The 26,308-nt window shown below is 41.8% G+C and overlaps 4 protein-coding genes across 4 annotated transcripts; 2 read left to right on the forward strand and 2 right to left on the reverse strand.

Annotated features, from left to right (window-relative positions):
• Nucleotides 1-8,225: 8,225 nt before the first annotated feature.
• Nucleotides 8,226-9,042, forward strand: LOC6037197 (U11/U12 small nuclear ribonucleoprotein 35 kDa protein). Its single transcript, XM_001847075.2, has one exon. It carries the CDS (start codon nucleotides 8,322-8,324, stop codon nucleotides 8,952-8,954), a length of 633 nt encoding a protein of 210 aa, XP_001847127.2. The 5' UTR covers nucleotides 8,226-8,321; the 3' UTR covers nucleotides 8,955-9,042.
• On the reverse strand, nucleotides 8,970-14,839 carry LOC6037198 (ATP-binding cassette sub-family F member 1). The gene is given in 3 exon segments (XM_001847076.2): nucleotides 8,970-9,726; nucleotides 12,659-12,979; nucleotides 12,982-14,839. Coding segments are annotated over 3 exon segments (2,697 nt in total). The 5' UTR covers nucleotides 14,684-14,839; the 3' UTR covers nucleotides 8,970-9,052.
• Nucleotides 14,840-17,673: 2,834 nt separating this feature from the next.
• LOC119767580 lies at nucleotides 17,674-18,484 on the forward strand. Its single transcript, XM_038256483.1, has 2 exons — nucleotides 17,674-17,696; nucleotides 17,818-18,484. The coding sequence occupies exon 2, from the start codon at nucleotides 17,818-17,820 to the stop codon at nucleotides 18,442-18,444; it is 627 nt and encodes a 208-aa protein (XP_038112411.1). The 5' UTR covers nucleotides 17,674-17,696; the 3' UTR covers nucleotides 18,445-18,484.
• Nucleotides 18,485-18,554: 70 nt separating this feature from the next.
• On the reverse strand, nucleotides 18,555-19,653 carry LOC119767340. Its single transcript, XM_038255724.1, has 2 exons — nucleotides 18,634-19,653; nucleotides 18,555-18,566 (listed from the first exon to the last, which is right to left on the reverse strand). Exons 1-2 carry the CDS (start codon nucleotides 19,651-19,653, stop codon nucleotides 18,555-18,557), a joined length of 1,032 nt encoding a protein of 343 aa, XP_038111652.1.
• Nucleotides 19,654-26,308: the final 6,655 nt, after the last annotated feature.

Raw genomic sequence — 26,308 nt, forward strand, 5'->3', positions numbered from 1 at the left:
ACCGCTACAAATGGTAGTACCACCAAACGGCTCCTCCAGAACCCGATAAGCCACCCCCGCGATTTTAAACGTGCTCGATGGGCTATAATTTACTGCGCGTCATAAATTCAAACGCGGAGCTGAACTCTTTATGGCACGGGGTAATTAGACGCTGTCACCCCACCAATAGGCGATCTCGGGTGACAACGGGATCCAAGCAGTCCAAGGACTTCCGCGATGTGCAGAACCCCTCGACTCATGGCCATCTTTGTGACGCACTCGTGTGGTGGCCATTTTTCGATGCGCAAGGTCCTCTCTTAACATCATCGGCCGACTTTCGGTACACTTAATCCCGAAATCGTTGAACGACGGACATACTTGAGCGACGGCAATCAAAGGAGGCTTAGAGATAATTGGAGTGTTTTATTTTGCCGTGGCAGTAAAACGTGCTTGTAATAAGACAATTTGTTAGCTGGAAATGCCCCGCTATAAAATGCGGCAATCTTAGAATTGACAAATATTTAACCAAAAATCCATTGTCCGACAGACAAATTAAAACCGCAAATAAAGCAAAGCAAGCGAGTATTCTGATTGATGAAATTAAAGCAACGCAGTAAAAATAATGAATCATCGGCGCCTGCTGAATAATTCATGCCGAAAATGGACGACAATTTGAATGCAGAGCAAAATTGTTGCTTCCGAACGAAATTGTAAGCCGGTTTTTTGTCATTTGCATATATGCCAATAGAAGGTGTGACTCAATTTTTTTGCATGCAAGTGCATGTTTACTTGGATCAATGGATAACAGATTCAAAAAACTTGATTGAAATCCAAAAATAGATTTTATTCACGTAACCCACATCATCAAGAGCCATAATAAACCTCACCATGACGCTCGAAATGTTTGGAAATTTCCCTCTCCATTATTTTGAAACACCATGACAAGGCATTAACTGAGGACATCTTTTTAACAGAACTTCAAGTTGATGTTATCTCCACCTTCTCCATCACTGTCCATCCCATCTCAAAACCGTCAGTAATCCATCTCGACCTTGAAAAAAGCATAGTCTTGTAGGTACCCAAAACGACGCGCAGACCACAAACCAGATTGGTCGCGTACACGTGCCATAAAACAATAATAATCACCTCTATGGATGTTCGTTTGTGTTTTTTTCCATCCCAAGTTTTGTTTGATCCTAGTAAACATTTGCGTTCGAGAGCGAACACACACCTCTTCTTTGGAATTCGTTTCCAGATCATGACAACTTTACTGAGAGTTTATATACCAATCGTACGCCTCGCCTAATGGCAGTAGGCTGAACACGTTAGAAAATAAAATGTGAGCAGAGGGCTCCGATGCTGACGTGGAGTTCAAATATTAAAGTTAATATTTTTTAGAATTTGGTCAAATATTCTTAAACTAGATATCTGATTAGAAACATTTCAATTCTTAATTAATAAAACGCTCCTACCACAAAAATTAGATTTTTGAGCACAAATTATCATCAAATTGGGTACACGATGTAAATATTTCTATGGTATTTTAGATTTTGCGAGGAGCGGCGGCCGTGGCTGACTGGTTACGGTGTTCGCTTTGTAAGCAAATGGTTCTGGGTTCGATGCCCATCTGCTTCCAACGAGAAAGTTTAGAACATAGAAATTTGAAATGATGAATATGGAAAAAAAAATCAAAGTCGCACGAGGCGGGGTTCGATCCCCCGTCGTTTGGATTGATAAGCAAAAATGCTAACCACTAGGCCATGCATGACGACTTGGTGACCTTGAACTGGAATTAGGAATACTGTTACAGAGAGCGTGTTGTGGCGCTTTAACCACGGCAAATAGTGTCCAGGGCATTCGTGGAAATACAATTCACCATCCCAGAGGGTCCCGGAGTACCCAACCCTTCTTAGCATGGTGCTCCCAACGAATACAACCAAAAAATTCGGAGCGTATGGTGGTGTGTCATCACGCTTCTTCCTCCCCTGTCGATTCAGAATTGTGTTGTTGTTCGAACACTCTGTGCTCAAACTCAACCCACTTTAAACGAATCATGTCTCTGCGATACGACTTTACGCAGTAGGCCTGGCCGCTTTAACGCTTGGTATGTTTCAATGCATTCCGATGCAATGACGCACTACAAATGTCAATAATTGACAAGAAGAGTGGTAGGTGTCATCTAACCTAAGGCACTCACCAGAAGCCCTTCGAAAGATTGGCTGCGCTAGGGTCTGAAATTTGATGTACTTTTCAAATCTAAAATAACCCAGAAGGGTAATTTTTAGAACAAAAATTTTCATTTTAAAATTTCGTTATATTTTTAGAACCGCCTTAAGTTGGAGGTATTCAAATACAAAGTGCTACCCGATTTGCCCTCATTTTTGGATCGACGATATCCACGGAAAAGAATCAATTCCCGATATCATGAATTGTTTTCATGAATGTGAGAACCACAAAAAAATATATATTTACATTTATAGTGCATACTGATACTGATTCTAAAGTTCATGAACACAATTCACGATTTCAGGTATTGATTTTTTCTGTGTTGGAAACAATGTCAAATAATGAAACTTTTGTTAAAAAGATATGTTCATAGTTTTAAAATCACGTCTAACATTTAAAAAGGGATTACATCTTTTATTTCGTTTTTTTATGTTTGTGTTTATGTCCAAAGCACTTTTTTCCAAATAATTAAATGTCTTCAAAAATTTAAAATTCATAATAAAGTACAAAATTACTCATGTTCAACATTTCCTAACTAATTTGCATGTCATTTTATGGTCACTCCACATCAGCCGGTTCGTCCTCAAATCTTCCCATCCGTCAATGTAATCTGCCAATGTAATGGCAGGGCAATTACCGCACGTCATAAACCGACAATTAAGCTGGCCAAACGATGACAACCGGTTCCAGCCCGGTTTCGTCCCTTACGAAAAATTTACTCCTATTGACACAGACAAATTGTGTCTGTCTAGTTTAGAATGAGTTTTCGCCACAAACAAACCCAATTTGTACCGCCTCCAATAAAGCACAACGTGACCCAAAACACGTGTTCCGGGGTGTCGGTTTTGAAATTTAGAAAAACATGTTTTGACAAATTCGTAAGTATAGATTCCAATGATAGCTTCAGGTATCCAAGCATGCGCAGTAGCGCGGAGAGAAATCAAACGAGCAAACCTAATAAAATTCGCGCCTGCTGCGATCCGTTAAGCATGTGCACCGTTAAATGCAACTGTCGAGAAGGTCATTAATTCCAGCGCCGCGCCGTGAGAATCCGTGAGCGTGTCATCCGCAACGTGAGACTCGTTTGCACGAATCCAAATCGGAAAAAAAACCCATTTGTGGTCGGTAATGTATCCTTAATAGCTGCATAAATAGATGTTAGAATATGGCGAATCTAACCATTTCCGGCACTTTTAGTGATTGTTCGTTAATCCGGTTGAACTGCTGAAGTTGAATTTATGCTGCTGGAATTAGAGGTGAAATGAACAGAAATAGTTTTCTCGTGTCAGTCAGAAAGTCTAGTCAAGAGTGAACAGTGTACATTTTGCTGAAAACAACCGCACTGAAGTGGAGTAGGAACAAATTCACGTGAAATTCTTGTAAGATTAGCTCACTGTGGAAAGCAACACTATCTTCAATGTGATAATCAGCGATTAGAAGAAGGATTGCTACTAAGGGGAAGAAATTCCATAGCTTGTTCAGAAAAGTAGTAGGCAAAGCTGTAAACATAAAATGATACTTTTCCAAAACATTTATCATGGTCAATTTGTTTTGATTTGAAAATAATTTGTATCAGACATCTCACGGCTATCAACATTCCATCTGTCTGGAGATAGGTGAGCGAGATTCGGCAAACAAAACTGTCTAAAATGGCAAATCTTCAACACATCAATCATGTCTTGATTGATAGTAAACTCAGTTGGTCACGTCCAATATTTGCAAACAAGGTACTCATATACAGCCCATCAGCCACCACAATGTGTGATCAGAGCGACTACAACACGTGACAGGACCGACCTCTTGTTGACTCTCGTGCTCATCCAGACGACTAAGATAAAATGCAACCGGGCATCAAAGGAAGCGCTGATTAAAACACCTTTGCGTTGTCGTGACAATGCATTGTGGCGACATAGTTGTACTCTTGGTCTAATAAACCATCAACCTGACAATAGTTTTAATAGCGCACGTTTTTCGCAATATTGCGGGGCAATTCGAACCCGAATCAGTTCACCCGTTGCGGTGCGCAATTTGATAAAGAACTGCTAATATCATCGCAGCAGGCCCCGGACGGAGGATGGTCCGCGAATCTTCACGTGATCGTCGTCCAGCACGGTCCCTACTTGTGGGCACGGCATGCTACGATACTGACAACCGCAAATCTTCACCCAGCCTACTGCTGCTGCTGCCGCTGCTCCAGAAAGCCAGTCAGATAACAGCTCAGCGTTGTCTTTGCTGGTTGTATTTCACGGAATTGACGTTGGTTGGTTGTCAATTGTTGTTCGCGGATGGATGGATGGGTGGATGGGCAGATACGATGTCCGTTCGTTGGGTTATAATGACCACTTAAATTTCGCCATATAGAATCAGTTGGGATAGAAGCGTATGACCGCGCGGTATCTCGATTGTAGGTGACATTGGCCAAATATTACACTCGAATCGACCAGCTTATTTTACAACCTCAATTTTGGCTAATCTTGCGATACAGTTTTGCTTTTCAATGTTTTCTTATTTATAGCAATATACTCTTCAACAAAATGCGCAAAGTAATCTCTTTATCAATGTATAATAGAATATTGCAAGTTGCAATCACATGCTATAAAAGATACCAACTTGTTTTTAAAGTCTGTTGAGGTTTTCCGGATTTCCCCAATATACTTTTTTATACTTTTTTTCTTTGCCTTGAATAGCTATAATATCTATATTTGTTTACAACACACAATGATTAACTTACTGTTTCTGATCACAATAACACTGTGTAAAAACACATGGATTAGATTGGATTTTTATGAATTGATTTTTAAGTATTTTTTATTTGCTTATTTTTATTTATTTTAAGCTTTCTAGCATGCATTTTATTCATGTTTGTTTAAATTCCTTTAACACACCATAAATTTAATTAATTTTAATAATTAATTATAATTTGACTTTTTGATAATTTTTATTATTTGAAAATTATAATCTGTTCAATTCTTAATATGACTATCGGCTTTCGTTAATTCGTTTTTTTATCTGGAATAGACTCTATCAACAATCCGTTTCTGATTCAGATTACAATGACCAATCATTTTAATTTGCACATTTTTAATTCGTGGAAAAGCAAACATTAAAAGGTCCAACAATAGCAAAAACTTTTTCTATTATATTATTGAAAAAACGTTACTTAATCCACCTTAAGGTGGTTGATGCCTTCCTCACATTCAAAATGTATTTTAGGTTGTATTTACAAATTCATTTAAGTATTTTATTTTTATTAAATACTTTTTATTTAATTTTACTATTTTTTCATTTTTTTATAATTATTGTTTTTACCAGAACAGCAATTTTAAATTTCGTTTTTAATTCTTATTTTACCAACTCTCCAAAATAAAGGAGAAAGGGGAGGGCTGTTATTGAATTTAAAAGTGCTAATAGGCCAACATTAGGTGCACGATGGAATTGCATGCTGTCCCCCTAGTCTTAGTAAACTATGTCTTATGAATTGTATTTTTCTGTAAAAAGTTCGTGTATATCTTTGTCGAGACAAAATGATGTATTCAGCAACATAATTAAAACAGACATTTTCCAAAAGAAACGCAGACACTGTGGTAACCGGGCGATATGCATGCTGCGCGACTCTCGCGCGTAGGCAAAAAGACCCGGCCTTAATCTAATCTAATCTAATCTAATCAGACCCTAGCGCAGCCAATCTTTCGAAGGGATCCTGGAGAGTGCCTTAGGTTAGATGACGCCTAGCACTCTTCTTGTCATTTATTAACATTTGTAGTGCGCCATTGCATCGAAATGCATTGAAACATCACAAGCGTTAAAGCGGCCAGGCCTACTGCGTAAAGCCGTATCGCAGAGATGACTCGTAATTGGGTTGAGTTTGAGCACAGAGTGTTCGAACAACAACACAATTCTGAATCGACAGGGGAGGAAGAAGCGTGAGGACACACCACCATACGCTTCGAGATTTTGGTTGTATTCGTTGGGAGCACCATGCTAAGAAGGTTTGGTACTCCGGGACCCTCTGGGATGGGACATTGTATTTCCACGAATGCCCTGAACACTATTTGCCGTGGTTATAGCGCCACAACTCGCTCTCTGTAACAGTATTCCTAATTCCAGTCTACGCTTACCAAGTCGTCATGGCCTAGTGGTTAGCATTTTTGCTTACCAATCCAAAGGACGGGGGATCGAACCCCGCCTAGAGCGACTTTGATTTTTCGTTCATATTCATAATTTCAAATTTATGTGTTCTTAAATTTCTAGTTGGGAGCAGATGGGAATCGAACCCAGAACCATTCGCTTACAAAGCGAACACCGTAACCAGTCAGCCACGGCCGCTCTCGTAGGCAAAAAGACCCGGCCTTATGCAAAAATCACCCTTTTTTGTAGTTACACAAAAACTTTTTCCTGGCATAACATTAACACTGGAACGCCCAACGCATGTCCAACTTACACGGACGCCCAAGCCTCCCAAAAAGGTGGAACGGTAACTTCAACTCGCTGGTTCTCGGGCATTACTCAACCAATCGGGACGATTCTTGTTTCCAGTGATTTGTAAGAACGTCTAGATGATCCTAAAATTTTGCAGAACTTGATTTGAACAAATCTGTAATGTCTACGACCGAAAACATCGTTCCACCTTTTTTAAAAAGACTGCCTCCGCGGAATTTTTGGCGAATTTTTTTTTACGCGGGAAAAAAAGTTGGAACGATGTTTTTGATCGCAAAAATTACAGATTTGATCAAATTAAGTTCTGCAAAGTTCTAGAATCATCTAGACATTCTAACAAATCACTGGAAAGAAGAATTATCTTGATTGGTTGAGTTATGCCCGAGAACCATTGAGTTGAAGTTGCCGTTCCAACTTTTTTGGAGCCTTGGGCGTTGGAATGTTAAGAATGTGCAATTAAAAAGTTCTCAACATATCAAAGTCATTAAAGAAATTGCTGGGTCCCGTGGTGTAGGGGTAAGCGTGTTTGCGTCTCACCCAGTCGGCCTGGGTTCGATCCCAGAAGATCCCGGTGGCATTTTTCGAGAAGAGATTTGTCTGATCACGCCCTCCGTCGGACGGAGAAGTAAATGTTGGTCCCGGTCTAACCTAGAGGTTAGGTCGTTAACGTTAGCTCAGTTCAGGTGTAGGAATCGTCTCCCTGGGTGCTGTCTCGGTAGGGGCGCTGGTAGGCAATTCGACTCACAATCCAAAGGTCAAAAGTTCGAATTTGATTTTCAATGTTAAACATTGAAATTTTTTGGGAAATTGTCTAATAATATACATATCCCTGCGTTGATAATGATTTTAAACATTTGTCAGTCCGTTTAATCATAGTTTCAATTTAAGTGAATTTTCCATAATTTTCAATGCACCACGTAAAGTTTTTGTTTTGCAATAAAATATTTTTTCGCCAAACCTTAGATTTTTTGAAAACTAATTATTGCAAACCAACTGTCATTTTCTAATAACTTTTCATTAAAAATGTTCAAGTTCTGGCTTGTAATATTTTTTTTGCCCATCACCCGTCGACCTTGGCTTGCGGAAATCTTTTTTCGAATTTTTACAAAATATCAAAACATTTTTTAACGAGCATAAACGTGATAAAAATTGTGAAGTTCTTTTTAAGTTTAAAAGTTTTTGCAATTTGGGAGTTTTTGAAACTGCCTTGAGATAGGGTTTTAAAAAAACACCCCAAAAGCAAAAACTGAAAATTTGGTTTATTGGACCTTTTCGTAATACAAACTCCAGATATGTATGATATTCAATGCAGAAAATGCCATTCAATTTATTTTATTTTGATTCGAATTCGTTTTTTTATGGTTCCTGTTTTTCGACCCTGTTTTTTGAAATAATTAAGATTTTCTCATTTTGAAAAAAAAAAATCTAAATAAATGATGCCGGAAGTTTAAACTATAGTTTAGCTTTCTGCCTACCTACGGGCGTCATTTCGGCCAAGCTTTTCACGATGAGCTTTTGATGTCACAAACCAAAATTTAATGAACATCCCTAGCAGGCCGCGATATCTTTAATTTTGACGTTTCTCTCTTTGTCGCAAAATCAGCTGTTCGTAAACATAAACAAAAACAAGTAATTTACCGGTGATTTTCGGCGTGCGTTTTGGTTGTGATTACACCACAATGCCACCCCCGGAGGATCCGCAATCCGGCCCTTCGCCCTACAAGCCCTGGTCCAAGTACTGTACGGAAGAGTACGATCCGGTTGCGGTGGGTTCCATCGACGGAACGGACGAGTTCCCCCACGATCGTGCTCTGGTCCGGGCCATGAACTCCACCTACAAGCCGAGTCCAAAGGCCGAGGGCGACCCGCGGCACACAGTGTTTGTGGGCCGGTTGGAGCATTGCGTCGATGAGGAGCGGGTTCGCGAGCTGTTTGGCCGGTGCGGGACGGTCGTCCGGTGTCGGGTTGTGCGGGATGTGGTTACGGGGGTTTCTCGGGGGTACGCGTTTGTGGAGTTTAGCCGTCGGAAGTACGTGGAACGGGCGCTGAAAGAGTTGCACGGGAAGACGGTGGAGGGGAAGGAGATTCTGGTGGACGAGGAGGTCGGGCGGACGTTGAAGGGGTGGAAGCCGAGAAGGTTGGGCGGGGGTTTCGGGGGGAGAAAGAAGAGCCAACAGTTGAGGTTCGGGTGCCGGGACAGGCCGTGGATGTTTCCGATTAAGGGGAACGTAGTAAAGTATGGTAGTAAGAATGAGTTTCACAGAGAGGCTCGCCAGCAGCGAGAATTACTGAATGCCTTTGAATTTCCTTAAACTTAAATTTATTAATTGGATAAGCCTAGATACAAAATAGTTTTTTATTATTTTAAACGAAGAACAATAGATGCGTAATAATAACGAACAAGGCGTTTTCACTGCAGCACGGCGGCGTTGGCCGATATGCTCGGATTGTTGATGACCTCCCCGAGGCTATCCAGCACCTCCTTCCGGTAGTCGTCAAAGTCTCCGTCCACCTCGTTAATGGTCTGGTCCTCGATGACGTACAGCGCGCACTCGGTCTCTCGGATAAGACGCTCGTCGTGAGACACGATCACCACACCGCCCTTGTACTCGTTGATGGCTTCCGCCAGGGCATCGATCGACTCAATGTCCAGATTGTTCGTCGGTTCATCGAGAATCAGCACATCCGGCGCGTTCAAACACAACTCGGCAAGCGCAACCCGGGCCTTCTGACCTCCCGAAAGATCCTTCATCTTGATGGTGTGCGCGTGACTGGCCAACCCAAATGTTCCAAGCGCCTTCCGGGACTTTTCGTACGGCAGGTTGAACAACCGCTGCAGATACTCGGCGGGACTTTCCTCCGCCGTCAGGTGCTCACCCGAGTGCTGATCGAACCGACCAATCCGGAGCCGGTGGTTGCGCTTGACCTCGCCCGTACACGGTTCCAGATCGCTCACGAGCAGCTTCAGGAAGGTGGATTTGCCGACGCCGTTCGGTCCGACGATGGCCACGCGGCTGGCCATGTCGATGCCAAAGTCGGCGTTGATGAACAGCGGCTTCTGATTCGGGAAGTTGAAGTTGACGTCTGGAAGATTTTCAAGGTTAGTGTTTGTTTTAAAAGTAGATTCAACGGATTGTGTCACGTTCCCCTGAAAAACATTCTCCAGAAATGTTTTTATCCTAGAATACATGGAATTTTGGAAGCTTTTTTATAATTTCAAAGATTTTGTTTAAATAATGTATTTGCGATTGATTTGAATTTTTTGCTGCTTCCATTTCCAAAACTATGCTTTAACTTACTGTTTTATTGAGTTTTTTTAACTATTAAAAAGATAAGATTTTTTGGTTTTTTCAATCTATTAAAATTTGCAAAATACTTGTTTGAAAATTTAAAACAAAAAGTAAACATTCATTTTATATTCCTGAAATAAATAAAAAATAACAATTTAAGAAAAATCATTTCGGTCGATTTGGTCATTTTATTCTTTTTTGAATTTTGTCATTTTTGTCGATTTAATCATTTTGATCGTTTTGACCATTTTAATCGTTTTGGGCATTTTGGACTTTTTGGCCATTTTGATCGTTTTGGCCATTTTGATCGTTTTGGTCATTTTTGTCGATTTACTCATTTTGATCTTTTTGTTTTTTTTTTTTTGTCTTTTTGGTAATTTTTGTCGATTTAATCACTTTGATCGTTTTGGTCATTTTGATCGTTTTGGTAATTTTGATCGATCTGGTCATTTTGGTAATTTTAATCGTTTTGATATTTTTTGTCGATTTAATCATTTTGATCTTTTTGACCATTTTAATCGTTTTGGTCATTATGGTCAATTTGGGCATTTTGGACTTTTTGGCCATTTTGATCGTTTTGGCCATTTTGATCGTTTTGGCCATTTTGATCGTTTTGGCCATTTTGATCGTTTTGGTCATTTTTGTCGTTTTACTCATTTTGATCTTTTTGTTTTTTTTGTCGTTTTGGTAATTTTTGTCGATTTAATCATTTTGATCGTTTTGGTCATTTTGATCGTTTTGTGTCATTTTGGTCGATCTGGTCGTTTTGGTAATTTTAATCGTTTTGGTATTTTTTGTCGTTTTGGTCGATTTGGTCATTTTTGTCGATTTAATCATATTGGTCGTTTTGGTATTTTTTGTTGTTCTGGTTGTTTTGGTCGATTTGGTCATTTTTGTCAATTTGATCATATTGATCGTTTTGGTCGTTTTGGCCATGTGGATCGTTTTGGTAATTTTGATCGTTTTGGTCATTTTGATCGTTTTGGTATTTTTTTGTCGTTTTGGTCGATCTAGTCGTTTTGGCCGTTTTGGTCATTTTGATCGTTTGGTCATTTTTGTCGTTTTGGTCATTTTGATCGTTCTGGTATTTTTTGTGGTTTTGGTCGATTTGGTCATTTTTGTCGATTTAATTATTTTGATCGTTTTGGGCATTTTGGTTTTTTTGGTAATTTTGATCGTTTTGCGATCAACGCTTTGGTATTTTATGTCGTTTTGGTCGATTTGGTCATTCTTGACAATTTAATCATTTTGATCGTTTTGGTCATTTTGGTCCAATTGGTCATTTTAATCGTTTTTTGTCATTTTGAGCGTTTTGGTCATTTTGGTCCAATTGGTCATTTTAATCGTTTTGGTCATTTTGGTCGATCTGGTCGTTTTGGTCATTTTGATCGTAATTTTGGTCGAATTGGTAATGTTTTGGTCATTTTGGTCATTTGGTCGTTTTGGCGGTTTTGATCGATTTGGCCATCTTGTTCGATTTTGTAAGTTTGCCTAAATTGGTCGTTTTGGTCGATTTGGTCATTTTTGTCGATTTAACCATTTTGATCGTTTTGGTCATTTTTATCGTTTAGGTCATTTTGATCGTTTTGGTCGATCTGGTCGTTTTGGTCATCTTGATCGTTTTTGTAATTTTGGTCGATTTGGTAATTTTCGTAATTTTGGTCATTTGGAAGTTTTGGTCGTTTTGATCGATTTGATCATTTTGGTTGATTTTGTAAGATTCCTAAATTGGTCGTTTTGGTCGATTTAATCATTTTGGTCGTTTTGGTCAATTTGGTCGATTTGATAATTTTTGTGAATTTGATCGATTTTGTCATTTTGATTGATTTGGTAATTTTTGTCGTTTTGGTCATTTTGATCGTTTTAGTCGATTTGGTAATTTTGTTCGTTTTGTTCATTTTGGACGAATTGGTAATTTTCATCGTTTTGGTAATTTTGATCGTTTTGGTATTTTTTGTCGGTTTGTTCATTTTGGTCGATTTTATAATTTTGATTAGTTTGATTATTTTGATCTTTTTGATCGTTTTGTTCATTTTAGTCGTTTTAGTCGATTTGGTCTTTTGATAATTGTTGTCAATTTGGTTATTTTTGTCGATTTGATCATTGTATGGTAATCATTGTAATTTTGGTTTTCGCCGATTTGGACATTTTCATAAATTTGGTAATTTTCGCTCTAAAAATGTATTATTTACAAATCTGATAACTTTAAAATTCTCTTAATTTAATTTTTTATATTTTTTTAAACCATATTTTTTTTAAATTATCATTTATTAAATTCTTTGAAATGTTGTTATTTTCTTAAAATTTCTTTAATTCTTAGAATCTTTAAAATTTTTAAAAGTATTCAAATGTTCAGAAATTTTATTAAAATTAAAGATTTTTCTTTGAGCAAATGTTTTAAAATTCTGCTCCGCATTTCTTAAATTCCAGCGCTAAAAAATCGGGATTGTTTTTGGAATTTTGTACATTACAGTTTTTTTTTATAAATGTCTAATGTTTCCCTATTAAAAAAAATAATGTTCATAAATTTGAAAAGTTGAGTCTGTTTTGCTTCAAACTTTAAAATTTGGAAATTTTAATATGTTGGCAAGTTAGATTCTTTTTAGAATTTTAGTTTTTCAGACTTGTGAGCTTGGAAATTTTAGAATAAAGAATTTAAACCTCAACTCAAAAAAGCAATGGAAAAACGTGACTCAATCGAACGAAAATCCTGCCAGAATACTCACTGTAAAGTCCGAGAACCGGCGGCTGCAGCGGCGGCGGATCCGGGAAGCTAAACTTGACGATGTAATCCTTCGGCTTGGCCAGCAGCTCAACCGGCCCTTCGTCGTCGTCGTTGGCCTTCTGTGCCTTGCCCTTGCCCTTTTCCTGCTTCCGGGTGAGGTTGTCCTTTTGCTTCTTCTCGGCGGCCTTCTTCGATTGGCCGTGCGCCTTCAGGTCCTTGATCCGTTTTTCCTGCTTCTCGTACTCCTTGATCATTTCGCGACGCTTTTGGACGTGCATCTTCTTGAACATGGAGTAGTTGCCTTTGTAGTAGTAGAGCTTTTGTTGTCCAGGTGGATGACCTCGTTGCAGACGTTGTCCAAGAAGCTCTGGTCGTGGGAAACGATGAGGAGCGTCTTCTTCCAGGTTTGCAGATAATTGTCCAACCAAATGACGGCGTTCAGATCGAGATGGTTCGTCGGTTCATCGAGCATTAGGAGCGTCGGTTCCAGGAAGAGGGCTCTGGCCAGGGAAACGCGCATTCGCCAACCTCCGGAGAAGCTGTTGGTGGCACGGTTCTGCATGGATCGGGAGAAGCCCAAACCGGCCAGAATACGACGCGCACGTGGTTCCGCCGAATCCGCTCCGATGGCCTTCAACTCGTTGTAGACTTCTTGGAGTTTGTCCTGGAGACTAATGTTTCCACCTTCGATTTCATCCTCGAGCTTTTTACACTCTGCCAGCAGGGCCGTCCGCTTGACATCGGCCTTCAGGACCGTGTCCACGGCGGAATTCTCGTCCGCAACGACTTCCTGCTCGCAAAGCAGCACATCAATGTTGGGTGGAATGGCAAACACCCGGTTGGCAATGTGACGCAGCAGCGTGGTCTTGCCGTGGCCATTAGGACCGACCAGACCGTAACGCCGGCCCTGGGCAATCAACAGGTTGGCGTTCACAAACAAATCATTTCCCTTGGCAGAAATTGTGAAGTTTTCGATTTTAATGTCCACCGCGTGCTCCATGTGCTTGCTCTGGTTGCCACTCTTGAGCGCCTGTGACATTGTGAAATTGCTGTCCAAATCAGAGTGACCTTGGCCACCCTTCTTAGTCATCGCCTCCACCTGCTTCTGGAACTCTTCCTGCTTCTTCAGCTTCTTCTTCTCCTTGTGCGTCAACTTCTTTTCCTTTTCATCTCCAATGGCCAACCCTTCAACCTTATCTGCCAGCTCTTCAGCTTCAACTTCCGGCTCCGGAGTAGCTTCCACCTTCTTAACAACATCCGGCTCTTTCTTAACAGGTTCAACCGGCTTAGGTTCTTCCTTTTTCACTGGAACTGGCTCCGGCACCTTCACCGGCTCCGGTTCTGGTTCTTCCTCTTTCTCACTCGACTCCGGCGTCTTTGCCTTCACCGGCTGCTGCGGCTTCTTCGCTCCCTTACCACCCTTCACCGGAACCGGAACCGGTTCCTCCTCGCTCAACTCTTCATCACTCTCCTCTTCCTCCTCCTCCGAAGAGCTCACCTTCTTGGCCTTCTTGCCCGCCTTTCCCTTCTTCTTGGCCGCGGCCTTGCTAACCATCGGAACATCGTCTTCGTCGTCACTTCCGGACTCATCCAGCTTAATCTCCTTCTCCTCCCGATCGGACCAATCATCATCCTTCTTGCCCTTCTTTCCCTTCGCCGCCTGTTTCTTCTGCTGCTGCTTCTGCGAAACCGGCTTCTTCACGCCCTCATCCTCGCTGTCACTGGCCACCGGAACCGCCTTCGCCGGAACCTTCTCGTCCTCGCTCCAATCGTCATCGTTCTTGCCCTTTCCCTTCTTACCCTTGTTGCTCTTCTTGGCAGCTGGAACAGCTGCTGCCGCCGCAGGTGGCCCTCCCTTCTTACCCTTCGCCGGAGCAGGAACCGACTCCTCGTCGGAATCCGGCGCCACTGCAGCTTTACCCTTCTTTCCTTTTTTCACTTCCGTCTTGGCTGGCGGCGCTGCTTCCTGGGCGTCGTCATCGCTCCAGTCCTGGTTCTTTTTGTTGCCCTTCTTCTTCGGTGGCATCTTGGTAGAGGGTGGTGCCCTGGCGGATATTGGTTCTTCTGGTTTCTACAGGTGACACGGCAGCAATTTTTTTCCCCACTCTGGTTCGAGAAAGGACGGCGAAGTTGCAGAAAAATGTGGTGCAACACGCGCTTCTTCTTGTGCGCTCTTTCTTGTTTGTGCAAACTGTCAAATTGGAAAGGTGACGTTTCCGAAATTTTGTGTGTGGGGGATAGGAAAGTTGAGAGAGTTGCTTTGGCGTAGAACTACGTGACTCCTGTTTTTTTTTAATATGGACACAGAGGGGATTCATCTTTTTTCTTTTTTTTTTTTTTCAAATAACCACGAATTCATGCAAAAAATTCAAAATTAAAAATGTCTAATTTTCGTAAATTCCAAAAATTTTGAGAAAAATTAATTTCATTAAATTTCTCATATTACTAAAATCATTTAAAAACCTAAAATTTTGAAAAATACAATAAAAACATCCCAAAATGTCTAAATTTCTTAAAATGTCCAAGGTCGTAAACATTCTTTTAAAAAAACAAAAATTTCAAATAATCTAAAAGTACACATTTTTTCAAATTCTTAAAATCTCTTAAATTTCAAAAATTGAAAATTCCAGAAACCCATTAATTTAAAGATTTTAAAAAATCCCTAAATTTCCGTTTTTCAAGGAAAATTCTAAAATTCCAGAAAACCATAAAATATTTTAAATTTCCAAAAATAAATTATATTTTCAAACATTCTAAATTTTTTAAATATTCTAAGATAACTTTAAAGAACCAAAAATTATAGAAATGCAATACAATCCATTTTTTTAATTCCTCTAATTACTGGAATTGCTTAAAAAATCTCTGAAATTAATGAACATATTAAAATTCTGGAAACTATAGAAATCTAATAAATTGTAAAATTCCGGAAGCTGTTAAATTTAAAAGTGATTATAGTTTAAAAATTGCGAAAAATTCTAAAAATAAAAAAAAAATCCGTCAAATTCCTACAACTCTAAAAATTAAAAAAAAATAATCTAAAATTCTATAATTACTAAAATTTCTAAAACTCTAAAAATTTCGAAAATTCTACACTCTTAAATTTCCAAAATTTCCAGATTTTTTCTAAATTACTAAAAATCTTGAAGTTTGAAATACTGCTAAAATTTCAAAAAATAAAAAAAATCCAGATATATTTCTATTCTTATATTTTTAAAATTTAAAACATCCGAAATAAACGAAACGAAAAACGAAGTTGACCTTATAGCTGTCGGCCACCATTGCTAGTACCAACCACTAGTGTCTTCCTTTTATCTACAAGGACTTCGCCGCCCTGGGCTCATAAGTGTATGAAAGTATGGCACGGAGCGACGGCGCCGAATACCCATATTTACACAAAGAATTTTAGAGCGCCCGCCGCGGGATTCGAACCTGCGACCTCTGGATTGTGAGTCCAGTGCGCGGACCGATTGATCCACACGGGCGGGGCATCCTGAAATCTAAATTTTCCAGATTTCCTATGATTCATAATATCGCTTGAATACATCTGGAGTTTTCTTTTTAAAAAAAAAAAAAGCCAAATTTTCAGTTTTTTCATTTGGTTTATTGGATCTTTTAAAAAAAAATATCCAAACATTAAGTTCTTATAATTCGAAACATTTAAAATAATACAAAAGTTTCTAAAATTCATGAAATCCTTGAAATTCTATAATTCACACATTCACAAATTTGTCAAATCTTATAATCTCTGAACTGTGAGAAATCCTGAAAATCGAAAAATTCTAGAAATCTAGGAAACCATAAAATTCCAAGATTTGAAAAAAATCACAACTTTTTTCTGAAATTTTAGAAATCCAGAAATTTCGAAAATTCTAAGAATTCAGAAAACCTTGAAATACATAGATTTGAAAACATCCTAAAATTTCTAAATTTTAAATAATATTCTATAATCCCAAAAAACCATGGATTTTTTTTATTTCAAAAAGAATTAAAATACATAATTTTAAAAATCTTTAAAGAAAAAAATGGATCCCAAAATTTCCTGAAATTTAAAAATTTTTGGATTACAATACTCCCAAAATTCTCTATTTCAATTCTCTATTGTTTTTTAATTCACGAATTTCAAGAATATTTAGAGTCTTAGGAATTTCAGATTTGTTTTTGGAAATTATAGGAAATTTATAAATTTTAGAACTGCAGGTTTTTGATATAAAAGAATTTTAAAATTGTTAGGAATTTCATAGATTTATGCATATTTGATGCATAAAAACTACTGCAAATTTTCAATAAAAAAAAGATTTTTTTCTTCTTTTTATAATTGGAATTTGAGAAGTTTAAAAAAAATCCTAGCTTTCAAGAATTTTTAAATATTTTTTAGAATTGTTTGTGATTGGGCTTGGGCGGAAAGGTTCCGGAATTGAAACACACGCGAGTTTCTTAAAAACTAGACAAAACTTTATTTGTGTCTTCACTCGTCGAACTCGTGGACTGTAATGCTGCTCGTTCTCGTTGCTGCGCACTCAGCGCGCTTTTTCTCTCGTTCTCTCGTCGTTTCTGCTCTCCACAACTCTCCGCTAACGACGCGCGTTTCTCGAGGGGTTCATCGATGCGTTTGGCTTGGCGATCATAGTAGGCTTGGGGTTGGACACTGCGCAAACTTTTCACTTTTCTTTCAAACGTCAACTTCTTCGGTTCAGGACCGAACATACTCCCGCCGGCGAAGTGGCGACTCAAGAATACCTCTAGCAAGCGACCGTCCGTTGTGCGGTGGACCACTTCGCTCGATTCTGGCGCTGGTCGGTGTACTCGGTGACTCCAGAAATGGCCAGGCTTCGTCTGGGGTATCTTCTGCGACGGTGTGCGGCTGGGTCATCTTCTTTCGGCTTGGAACGTAAGCAGGTCCGCTCTTATGCGTGACTTCTCGTATGGTGGATCCTCTGTTGACCGAACTCCGCCAGAACCGCTGGCGTGCGGCCGCGAGCAACCCGACGGGCCCGCGTCTAATGCTCGACTGGGGCTTGTCACGTTGTAGTGCTTGTGAGGTAAGACCACCGGATGCTTCTTATCGAACTCTAGACTTGAAATTTGTTTTCTCCCACCTCGATCCTCTCGGTTGATGTCGTTTCCAATTGTTTCGGGCTGCCGAAACCCTCCTGCCGTCAGATGGTCCGACACGACACGGCTGTCCTTGCGGCGAATGTTGTTCTTGATCCGTGCGCTGGTCAGCGCTGCTCGATACGACGGCTCGGTAAACGCACCAAATACCACACGCACTTTGGTTCCAGGTTTGTCTTTGTTCTTGTCCACCAGCTCACAGTGACCAAACTCTTCGGTTTCCAGCAAGAACTGACTTTCACCCAACTCAACCACACCCTTGAACGGAAGGCCAACGCCGTGACCACCAGTAGCGTCCCGCTTGTGGGAACGCTGGTTGAGCTCCTCACTCGATTCCTCTTCGGTCGGCAGGGGAGGGCCGCCAGAGACCTGTTCCACCTCCTTGATCTGTTGGACAGCATTGCTTGGACCATCGAGAAAGAGGACGTTGCAGCTCAATGTTTGGACAGCGGGGAAGACTTTCGAGCGAGCCCCCACTATCACCCAGCCAAAGTTTGTCTCCCGCAGCTCCGGAAATCCAACACCAAGTTTGCGTTTGCCATTCTTCATGGCACTCCAGAAGTGTTTGGCCCCCAGGAGGATGTCCACCTCCCCAGGGATGTAGAACGAGGGATCCGCCAGTTGAATCCCGGAAGGAAGTTCCCAGCTGGAAACGTCCTCCAACACGGTTGGTAGATTGCTGGTTACCTCTTCCATGACCAGGCAATCCACAGAGGCTCGGAAATCACCATACACGGAATGCAAAGGTACGCTTACCTCGTGAGTTATGTTGCTGCGTTTACCATTTACACCGACAACTACAGTGTTCACCGGTCTTGCAGGTAGTGCCAGCTTCGATGCAAGACCAGCTCGGATGGTGCTAACCTGCGAGGCGCAGTCCAGGAGGATGCGACACTGATGCTTTGCGCCGCTGATATCCACCACCTGCGCGATGGCTGTCATCAGAAACACCTGGGAGTCGACACGAGGCTGGTTGCACACACACGACGTTGCGGACGAGCCACTTGCTGGCTGCTCCACTGCTACTGACTCGGGCTCCGGTATTTCGTTCGGCTTCGACTCCTCGGGCTTGGACTCCGACTGGACGTGCGACGATCTGGCCGGCTGGGCGCTTTCGAAGTGCAACAACGTGTGGTGGCGCTTCTCACACTTTCTGCAGGAGTTCTTCGACCTGCATTCCTTTGCGCTGTGTCCCTTCTGTATGCAGTTGAAGCACAGCCTGTGCGACTTTACCTTCTCGGTTCTCTCATTGGTGCTTAGCTTGACAAAGTCTGGGCAGCTGAAGTTGATGTGTACGCCAGCACAGAAGTCGCATTGTGTCGAAGGATTCTCTGGCGCCGTTGCCGCATGAGACTTGTACGCCGTGATCTTTGGTGACACGGCAGGTTGTGCACTCTTTGACGATCCATTTGCGGCCTCGCACCGCTCCAAAACGTTGCACTGCGCCTTGAGGTAGGCCACGGTGTCCTCGTAGTTTGGCAACTCACCGTGAGCCAGCGTTGACTCCCAGTTCTTGCGCGTATCTTTGTCCAGTGCCGCCGACAGCAGATTTACCACTACCAACTCGGACACTCCGGTCAGCTCCTGTCCGTGGAACTCAAGGTTCGCGACGTGCCGGGTGCACTCGCCCAAAAGCTCTCGCAGCTCCTTGTGCGACTCATGCGACATCTGCTTCAAGTTGAGGAGGCCACGAATGTGAGTGTCCACGATGATCCGCTTGTTCCCGAATTGCTCCTCAAGCAGGTTCCAAGCGTGCTCGTAGTTGTTGTCGTTGATCGTCTTCGCGTCGATGAAACCGGCGGCCGAACCAACGAGGGCTTTGTCCAGGTGATACAATTTGATTGCATCGGAATCTCGCGACCGACTCATCAGATCGAGGAACATTGATTTGAATTTGGGCCAATTTTCATACTTGCCGTCGAAGCTCGGCAACGGGACCTTCAGCGGCTGCTGATGGATGATGACTCTCTTGTTGCTGCTCTGCCTGTGGTGCTTGCGCCAGGGACACAGTTTCCAGGGCGGTCAGCACCAGCGCGTACTGCTCCTCGAACGTGTTGCATTTGTCCATGTGATCCTGCACTTGCTCATCATCGATTAGATCCAGTATCTGGTCGTGGTAGAAGTGCCACTCCGAGTAGTAGTTGTTGAGCTGCTTCTGGAACACGAGCAGCTGCGCTGGGGTTAGGTCGTTACCGATCGTGTCGACGGTTTTCTTGGTGTTGGTCACCTTCGCCATCGCTTGGCCACGCTTCCGGACAAGCAACTTTACTTTGTTCGCCACCTCATCGTCCTCTTTGTTTTTGGCGCTTTTTGCGCTCTTCACGCTCTTTGCGCTCTTCACGCTCTTTGCGCTTGCCGTGCTCGAAACCACCGACATTGCTCAATTGAAGAATACCACCAAGAAGAAAACGAACGCAATCTGGTTGCCGTTCACCACCACACTTTGAGCAATGCCGGGACCACTTTTCACTTGCTGGGCTGTAGCCGCTTTTCCTTTCGCAGGAACCACTTTTTTTGCACTTTTTCTCACAAGACGCTCCAAGTAGCCATCTTGTTTTCACTCGACCAGTCTCGAAAAGTTTTCAGGCCGCCATCTTTGTTTGCACTTTTGTCCTCACTTTTTCACCACGGCTTCCGCCGGATTCCGGAAGATTTCCGTCCAACCCGTGCTCGCGGAACTTATCCGGTTCGGAACGGACCAAATGTTTGTGTTTGGGCTTGGGCGGAAAGGTTCCGGAATGAAAACACACTCGCGATTTTTCTTTAAAACTAAAAAACTTTATTCGCGTCTTCACTCTTCGAACTCGTGGACTGTAATGCTGCTCGTTCTCGTTGCTGCGCACTCAGCGCGCGCTTTTTCTCTCTCGTTCTCTCGTCGTTTCTGCTCTCCACAACTCTCCGCTAACGACGCGCGTTTCTCGAGGGGTTCATCGATGCGTTTGGCTTGGCGATCATAGTAGGCTTGGGGTTGGACACTGCGCAAACTTTTCACTTTTCTTTCAAACGTCAACTTCTTCGGTTCAGGACCGAACAAGAATTTTAGGAGTTTAAGAAAAATATAGGTATTTCAATAATTTCCAAAATTTTAGAGTTTAAAATATTTTTGTTTTTTTTTCAATTTTATTGAGGATTTCGAAGATTTTGCAACAATCGTGAAAGTTGTTAAAACTCGAAAGGGAACTGTTTTTCAGTGTGCAAAGATTTGGTGTGCAGATATTTTTTGCACAGTCGGAGAACTGGGTGCGAAGTTTGCAATTAAAGTTTAAGAAATTATTGGAGATTTTTGGAATTCTAGAAATTCAGGAAATTTTAAAAAATGTTAAATTGGGTCCTAAAATGAAGCTTAGATTTCTAATATTATTGTTTACAGTGATAAAGCTTATTTTTCTGAGTACAATTACCCTTTGTACGACCACAAAGAGTTTAAAATAGATTTTTAAATCAATTTTGAAAAATTAACCTCGCGGTCCTTCTTGACAGAAAAGCTCCTACTTGACAGCTCGTTTCAAGGGGACCATAGTTGATCCATCGAAAAAATGTTGTCTTGTCATTATTTTTTTTGCATTAAAATGAAAAAAAGTGATCAGAAATGGTTTTTTATCGTGTTTTTTACCGTTGTACATAAAAATTTACATAGGGCTTTAGTACCCAATTAAAGACATTTAAATGTTTTGGGAATTTTAGAGTTTTCAAAAATTTCTGATATGTCTGGATTTTGCTGAATTTTTGGATGTAAAAAAAAGGAATTTTAAGAAAATTTCAAATTCTTGGAGTTTACAGAATTTTTGCAATTTTATTTTTTTTTATTCTGAAATATTTTTATTTATTAAATTTGAAGAGTTTTAAGATTCAAAATATTTTAGTAATATCAGCATACCAAATGATACGTTTTGTGTAGAAATCCGCATTTTTTTCGAAATTGATTTTTAAAATCCACTTGAAGCCTTTCGTGGTCGTTGGATTTTTGTACGACTCGTGGTGATAAATCTTCTTTTTGCCACTTGTTGCATAAACTACTATTTTAGATTGTTTGTTGAAAAAAATAAACAAGAACAACAATTCCAACAATTCCATGCAATTCGAAGAAGAAGATCAACAAAAATAATACGCACAGTATGGGATTTGACAGCGCGCATTTGCCGAAAGTGCGGCGCGTCGTTTCGAGGCTGGTATGCCGCGTGTCCTTTTCGGGAATACGCGCAATTGGGTCCTAAAATGAAGCTTAGATTGCTGATATTATTGCTTACAGCGATAAAGCTTATTTTTCTGAGTACAATGACCCTTTGTACGACCACAAAGAGTTTAAAATGGATTTTTAAATCAATTTTGAAAAATTAACCTCGCGGTCCTTCTTGACAGAAAAGCTCCTACTTGACAGCTCGTTCCAAGGGGACCATAGTTAATCCATCGAAAAAATGTTGTCTTGTCAAAAAAAAAATTGCATTAAAATGAAAAAAAAAAGTGGTCAGAAATGGTTTTTAATCGTGTTTTTTAACGTTGCACATAAAAATTGGGTACTAAAGCCCTATGTCAATTTTTATGTACAACGGTAAAAAACACCATTAAAAACCATTTCTTATCACTTTTTTTCATTTTAATGCAAAATTTCTTTTTGACAAGACAACATTTTTTCGATGGATCAACTATGGTCCCCTTGGAACGAGCTGTCAAGTAGGAACTTTTCTGTCAAGAAGGACCGCGAGGTTAATTTTTCAAAATTGATTTAAAAATCCATTTTATACCCCGTTCGCACGGGAGAGTTATAGCCGGTTTTAACGAATTGGTTATATTGCGCGTATTGAGAAAAAATCAGTTTTGGTGATTTTCTTGTAGGGGTCTCAAAGATAGGAGCGCAAGCGTATTTCAAATTCATCGCAGCAACCGTGTAGATTTCAACTTTCCATTGCTATCACATTTTTACAAATGTTAAGATAAATGTCGGTTTCCGTACCAGGTCGGATGGGGACAGAACGCGAGCGTGTTCACCAGTGGCCACCTGTTTCCGGTTCCAGAGTGACCAACCTGGGTTAGAGGATATCGGCATTACTACAGATAATTATATTTTGCAATTCCATGATGTTTGATTTGTCGCACATTCCGGAAGTGTCCTCCAGTGGCCACGGGTAACCGGTTCCGGAGCTTAATATCCAATATGACGAGTTTCTAGCTAGAACATTATTGGAACCATTTTTGCGGTACCAAGGAACCGGTTCCGGATTGACCACAGTTGGCTGGAACCGATTTCAATCTATCAGGGGCTGTAGGTACTATGTGATGATTTCCGGTCGAAAAAATCCGGTTGAAAAAATGGGCCCACTGTTGATTTTGTAACAAAAGCTGTAAAAATCATGTTTTAGTATATTCCACGGGTTCCACTTTGGAAAAATGATCTATACGGGAGCTTAAAGTTGAGGTAATAACCCGTCAAATGCAACCGGAAGCAATCCGCTAGGTGTTATCGTTTCAGAGATACAGGTCCTCAAATTCGGGTCCTCAAAAATTACTTTTTTCGGTTCCCGGTGGCCACAGTGACCAAAACCGGTTCTGCCAGTCAGAATCGCAAAGAAGACATCCTAACCTTTCATTTGCGGCCAAGACATCCAAAATCGGTTGAGATTCCGAATTTTGGAAGCCAAAAACATTTCTGGCTCATATAGACCCCAGAACCATAGGTGTATGCATGAAACGAAGGCCATGCCCGGGTAACCTTCATGGAGGTTCTCCTCAGGGCATGCCACGATTAGCGTATGCCTGGGCAGCTGGTTCACCAACGAGGGGGAAACCTGCCCGACAAACCAACAATGCCCGCTGAGCCTCCGTTCGACGGAACAATACAGCTTGTTGCGAAGGTCGCAGATTCCGGCACTTGTACGGATGCCAACAAGCCGGCCGCAAAGGTCACAGAACCGCAGATTCCGTAACCAAAGATCAGTCAGTTAAAACCGACAGCCATCACCAAAAGTCCCAACGATTTTTTTTTCAGATTGACAATCAACATGTTTTTAATTTTTTTGTCGAAGCCTACTCTCTTGCCTTCTCTATAGATTTTCCATTGCGACGATATCTTTCTGCGGCGATTAATTGGAGCGCAGGATTCTAATTTTTCTCGAAATGATTAATAAGTTATAACCAAGTTAAAACCAACCCGTTCGCACGGGCGCGAGAGGTTTTAACGGTTTTAACTGTTTTGACAGTTCCAAGCAGGCTGTGGTAATGTGTTAAATGTCATTAATATATTTTTTTCTGTGATATAAATCTTGGCTCTTGTGGCCACTTGTTCCGGCGGACCAAGATAGTAGGTATTTTGAATTCAAATTATCTTATTCAAACCTGACCGTTTTCCCGACCTGCTGCATATAGATCTTCTCCTGAACTACCATCTATTTCGGTCGTACCCAGTCCAGATGATCTTCAGCCGCCTCACGGGTTTCAGCTGTAATCAACTGATCCGCGTCCGGCCGCTCTCAAACGACCCGTTGCAGCTCCTTCATCTACATACGGTAACTGGAATGCCCGTCAGTACCTTCTTCCTCGCGTACGGAGATCATATCGTGGATAATTCTTCCATGAGCAAGATGGTCCGTTTACGAAAAGGGCCGCATCTACCGATGGATCGAGGCACACCCAGGCAGGTGCGGATTTGTATTGCATGGTTGGTGCGCGCAGGCCATCGTTGGATGTTTTGTCCAACAGGGAAGTCAGCCAGCCGGTGTTTTTTTAAACGCTGACACGATCCCTGAACAACGAGTCGAAACTGAGATGGACCTTCCCAGACGTGACCTTATAGGACATCCGCTCGCAGTCGAAGTCGAATTGGTCGAAAAAGGTAATACAACTCGTTTGAATTTAAAAGTATTCCAAAGTAATCTGTATTTTGTCAGTTGTCCACTAGACTAGCGCCAAGACCTGATATCTTCTTTGTCCTTTGGAAAAGACCTGTTACGGATCAACGGCCGGAAAGTGCCCCATGGGCTGCTGATGCTCACAGAGAAGGACAATGATGTGTGAACACGATTACGTGCTGGGATCAAGATCACAGATTTTCAGGAAGATTCGTGTGTTCAAGCTGGAACATGAAAATTTCAACCACCAGCGAAAGATCTGTATCCGAAGCAGGTCAAAAGCCGTTCAAGCCACCTTCCACAAAGGTGGTCGGGTTGCGTCAACTGGAAAAACATAAAGATGCATCGATGAAGGAGAGGGAGGGGGGGGGGGAGTCTCTTTTTTTGAAAGAAAAACAGGTGACAAAATGCTAGATACATGATTGTGTCCGCCACCATAGCAGCTGGATACTGTGGTGGCCGGTTTGGTACATATATTTGGAGTCTCGCAGTGGATTGACCCACTTCTCGTCTCATGTTCTAGCCGACGGGCAAACCCAGCTGGCGGTGCCGGTTTTATGGACAACCAACGGGCGTTGCTGGTTTCGACGGGCAAGCGTCTTCCCTCTTTGACTAATCGTCAGCCCCAGCATCCGCTGATCCGGGTGTGCCGAGTTGGGTCTCTCCATTAGTATGAAGGCCAGCGACCTGAGGATAATGGATAGCTCATTTCCCCGAATGCTATTTCCCCGAATTTCATTTCCCCGAAAATCATTTCGCTTCCACCTTCCCAGAACGAAGACCGAAACATGTGCTGATCCTCCCCTACGGTGCAACTTATGAGCATAGATCGTTGCGATTTGAGTTTGTCCGCCGAACAAGTCAGCATTTTTGATTAGGTACTCGTAATTCACGTGAAATATGAGAATTAGCTCACAGTCCTGCGTTCTACATCACTTTACGGAACAGTTAAGGAATCAAAATATCTCCATGTGACCTTCATGCTAGGTTTTAAGCTATCCACAGTCTCTTGTAGCTTTTAGGACAGCTGACGGACGATCGGGAGCCATACAAAAAATGATCGAGCTCCACCCCTTACAGCCACAATTTGGCAATATGTAGCTAGTAGGTGTGTTGTGGCCCACAACTTGTGGGTGATTTCCGGTGATACATTGGCAAGGGAGTGTGTGTGTTCGTTGATAGTGTAACGAACCGGTTTGGAGGTGAAGAAACTGATGATTTGCTGGATCAGTTTTTGATCAACCATTTGGCCGGTGAACTGAAGTGCGACAAGACGCGAGAACCGTTATAGATTCGACTACAGTTCAATGAGCCTGGGTGAAGCGAGCCATCCAGGAACTCTAGAACCCCGCGATAAGGATACTCCGGCATCACCGGTGTCTCACCGAACCACGCCCCACCCATCAAGGTGGCCAGAAACGGTCATTGACCACCATGTCGACGAGCAGCGACCAGCCGCCATTGCTGAGTTGTGCATCCTTCGTACGGGAACCACGAGCCACACCCAAGACCTGCCCCACAACTACATCCGTCCGTCAACATACTCGAGGGCGATAGGGCAGGCATAAAGTGGACAGCGAAGACTGCAGCATCAATCACAACGACGTTGGGACGCCGGCAAGTTGAACGTCCACCACCAAACCAGCGAGCAGCAGAACGAGACGGCTGGAGGTGGTTACGGAGATGTTTTCCTGCCT

This window comes from Culex quinquefasciatus, chromosome 2 (genome assembly GCF_015732765.1).
Source record: "Culex quinquefasciatus strain JHB chromosome 2, VPISU_Cqui_1.0_pri_paternal, whole genome shotgun sequence".
Lineage (NCBI taxonomy): Eukaryota > Metazoa > Arthropoda > Insecta > Diptera > Culicidae > Culex > Culex quinquefasciatus.

Excerpts from the sequence above, each read along its gene's own strand:
- LOC6037197 (XM_001847075.2), top strand. The coding sequence starts at position 8,322 with ATGCCACCCCCGGAGGATCCGCAATCCGGCCCTTCGCCCTACAAGCCC.
- LOC119767580 (XM_038256483.1), top strand. The coding sequence starts at position 17,818 with ATGGTCCGACACGACACGGCTGTCCTTGCGGCGAATGTTGTTCTTGAT.
- LOC119767340 (XM_038255724.1), bottom strand. The coding sequence starts at position 19,653 with ATGTTCCTCGATCTGATGAGTCGGTCGCGAGATTCCGATGCAATCAAA.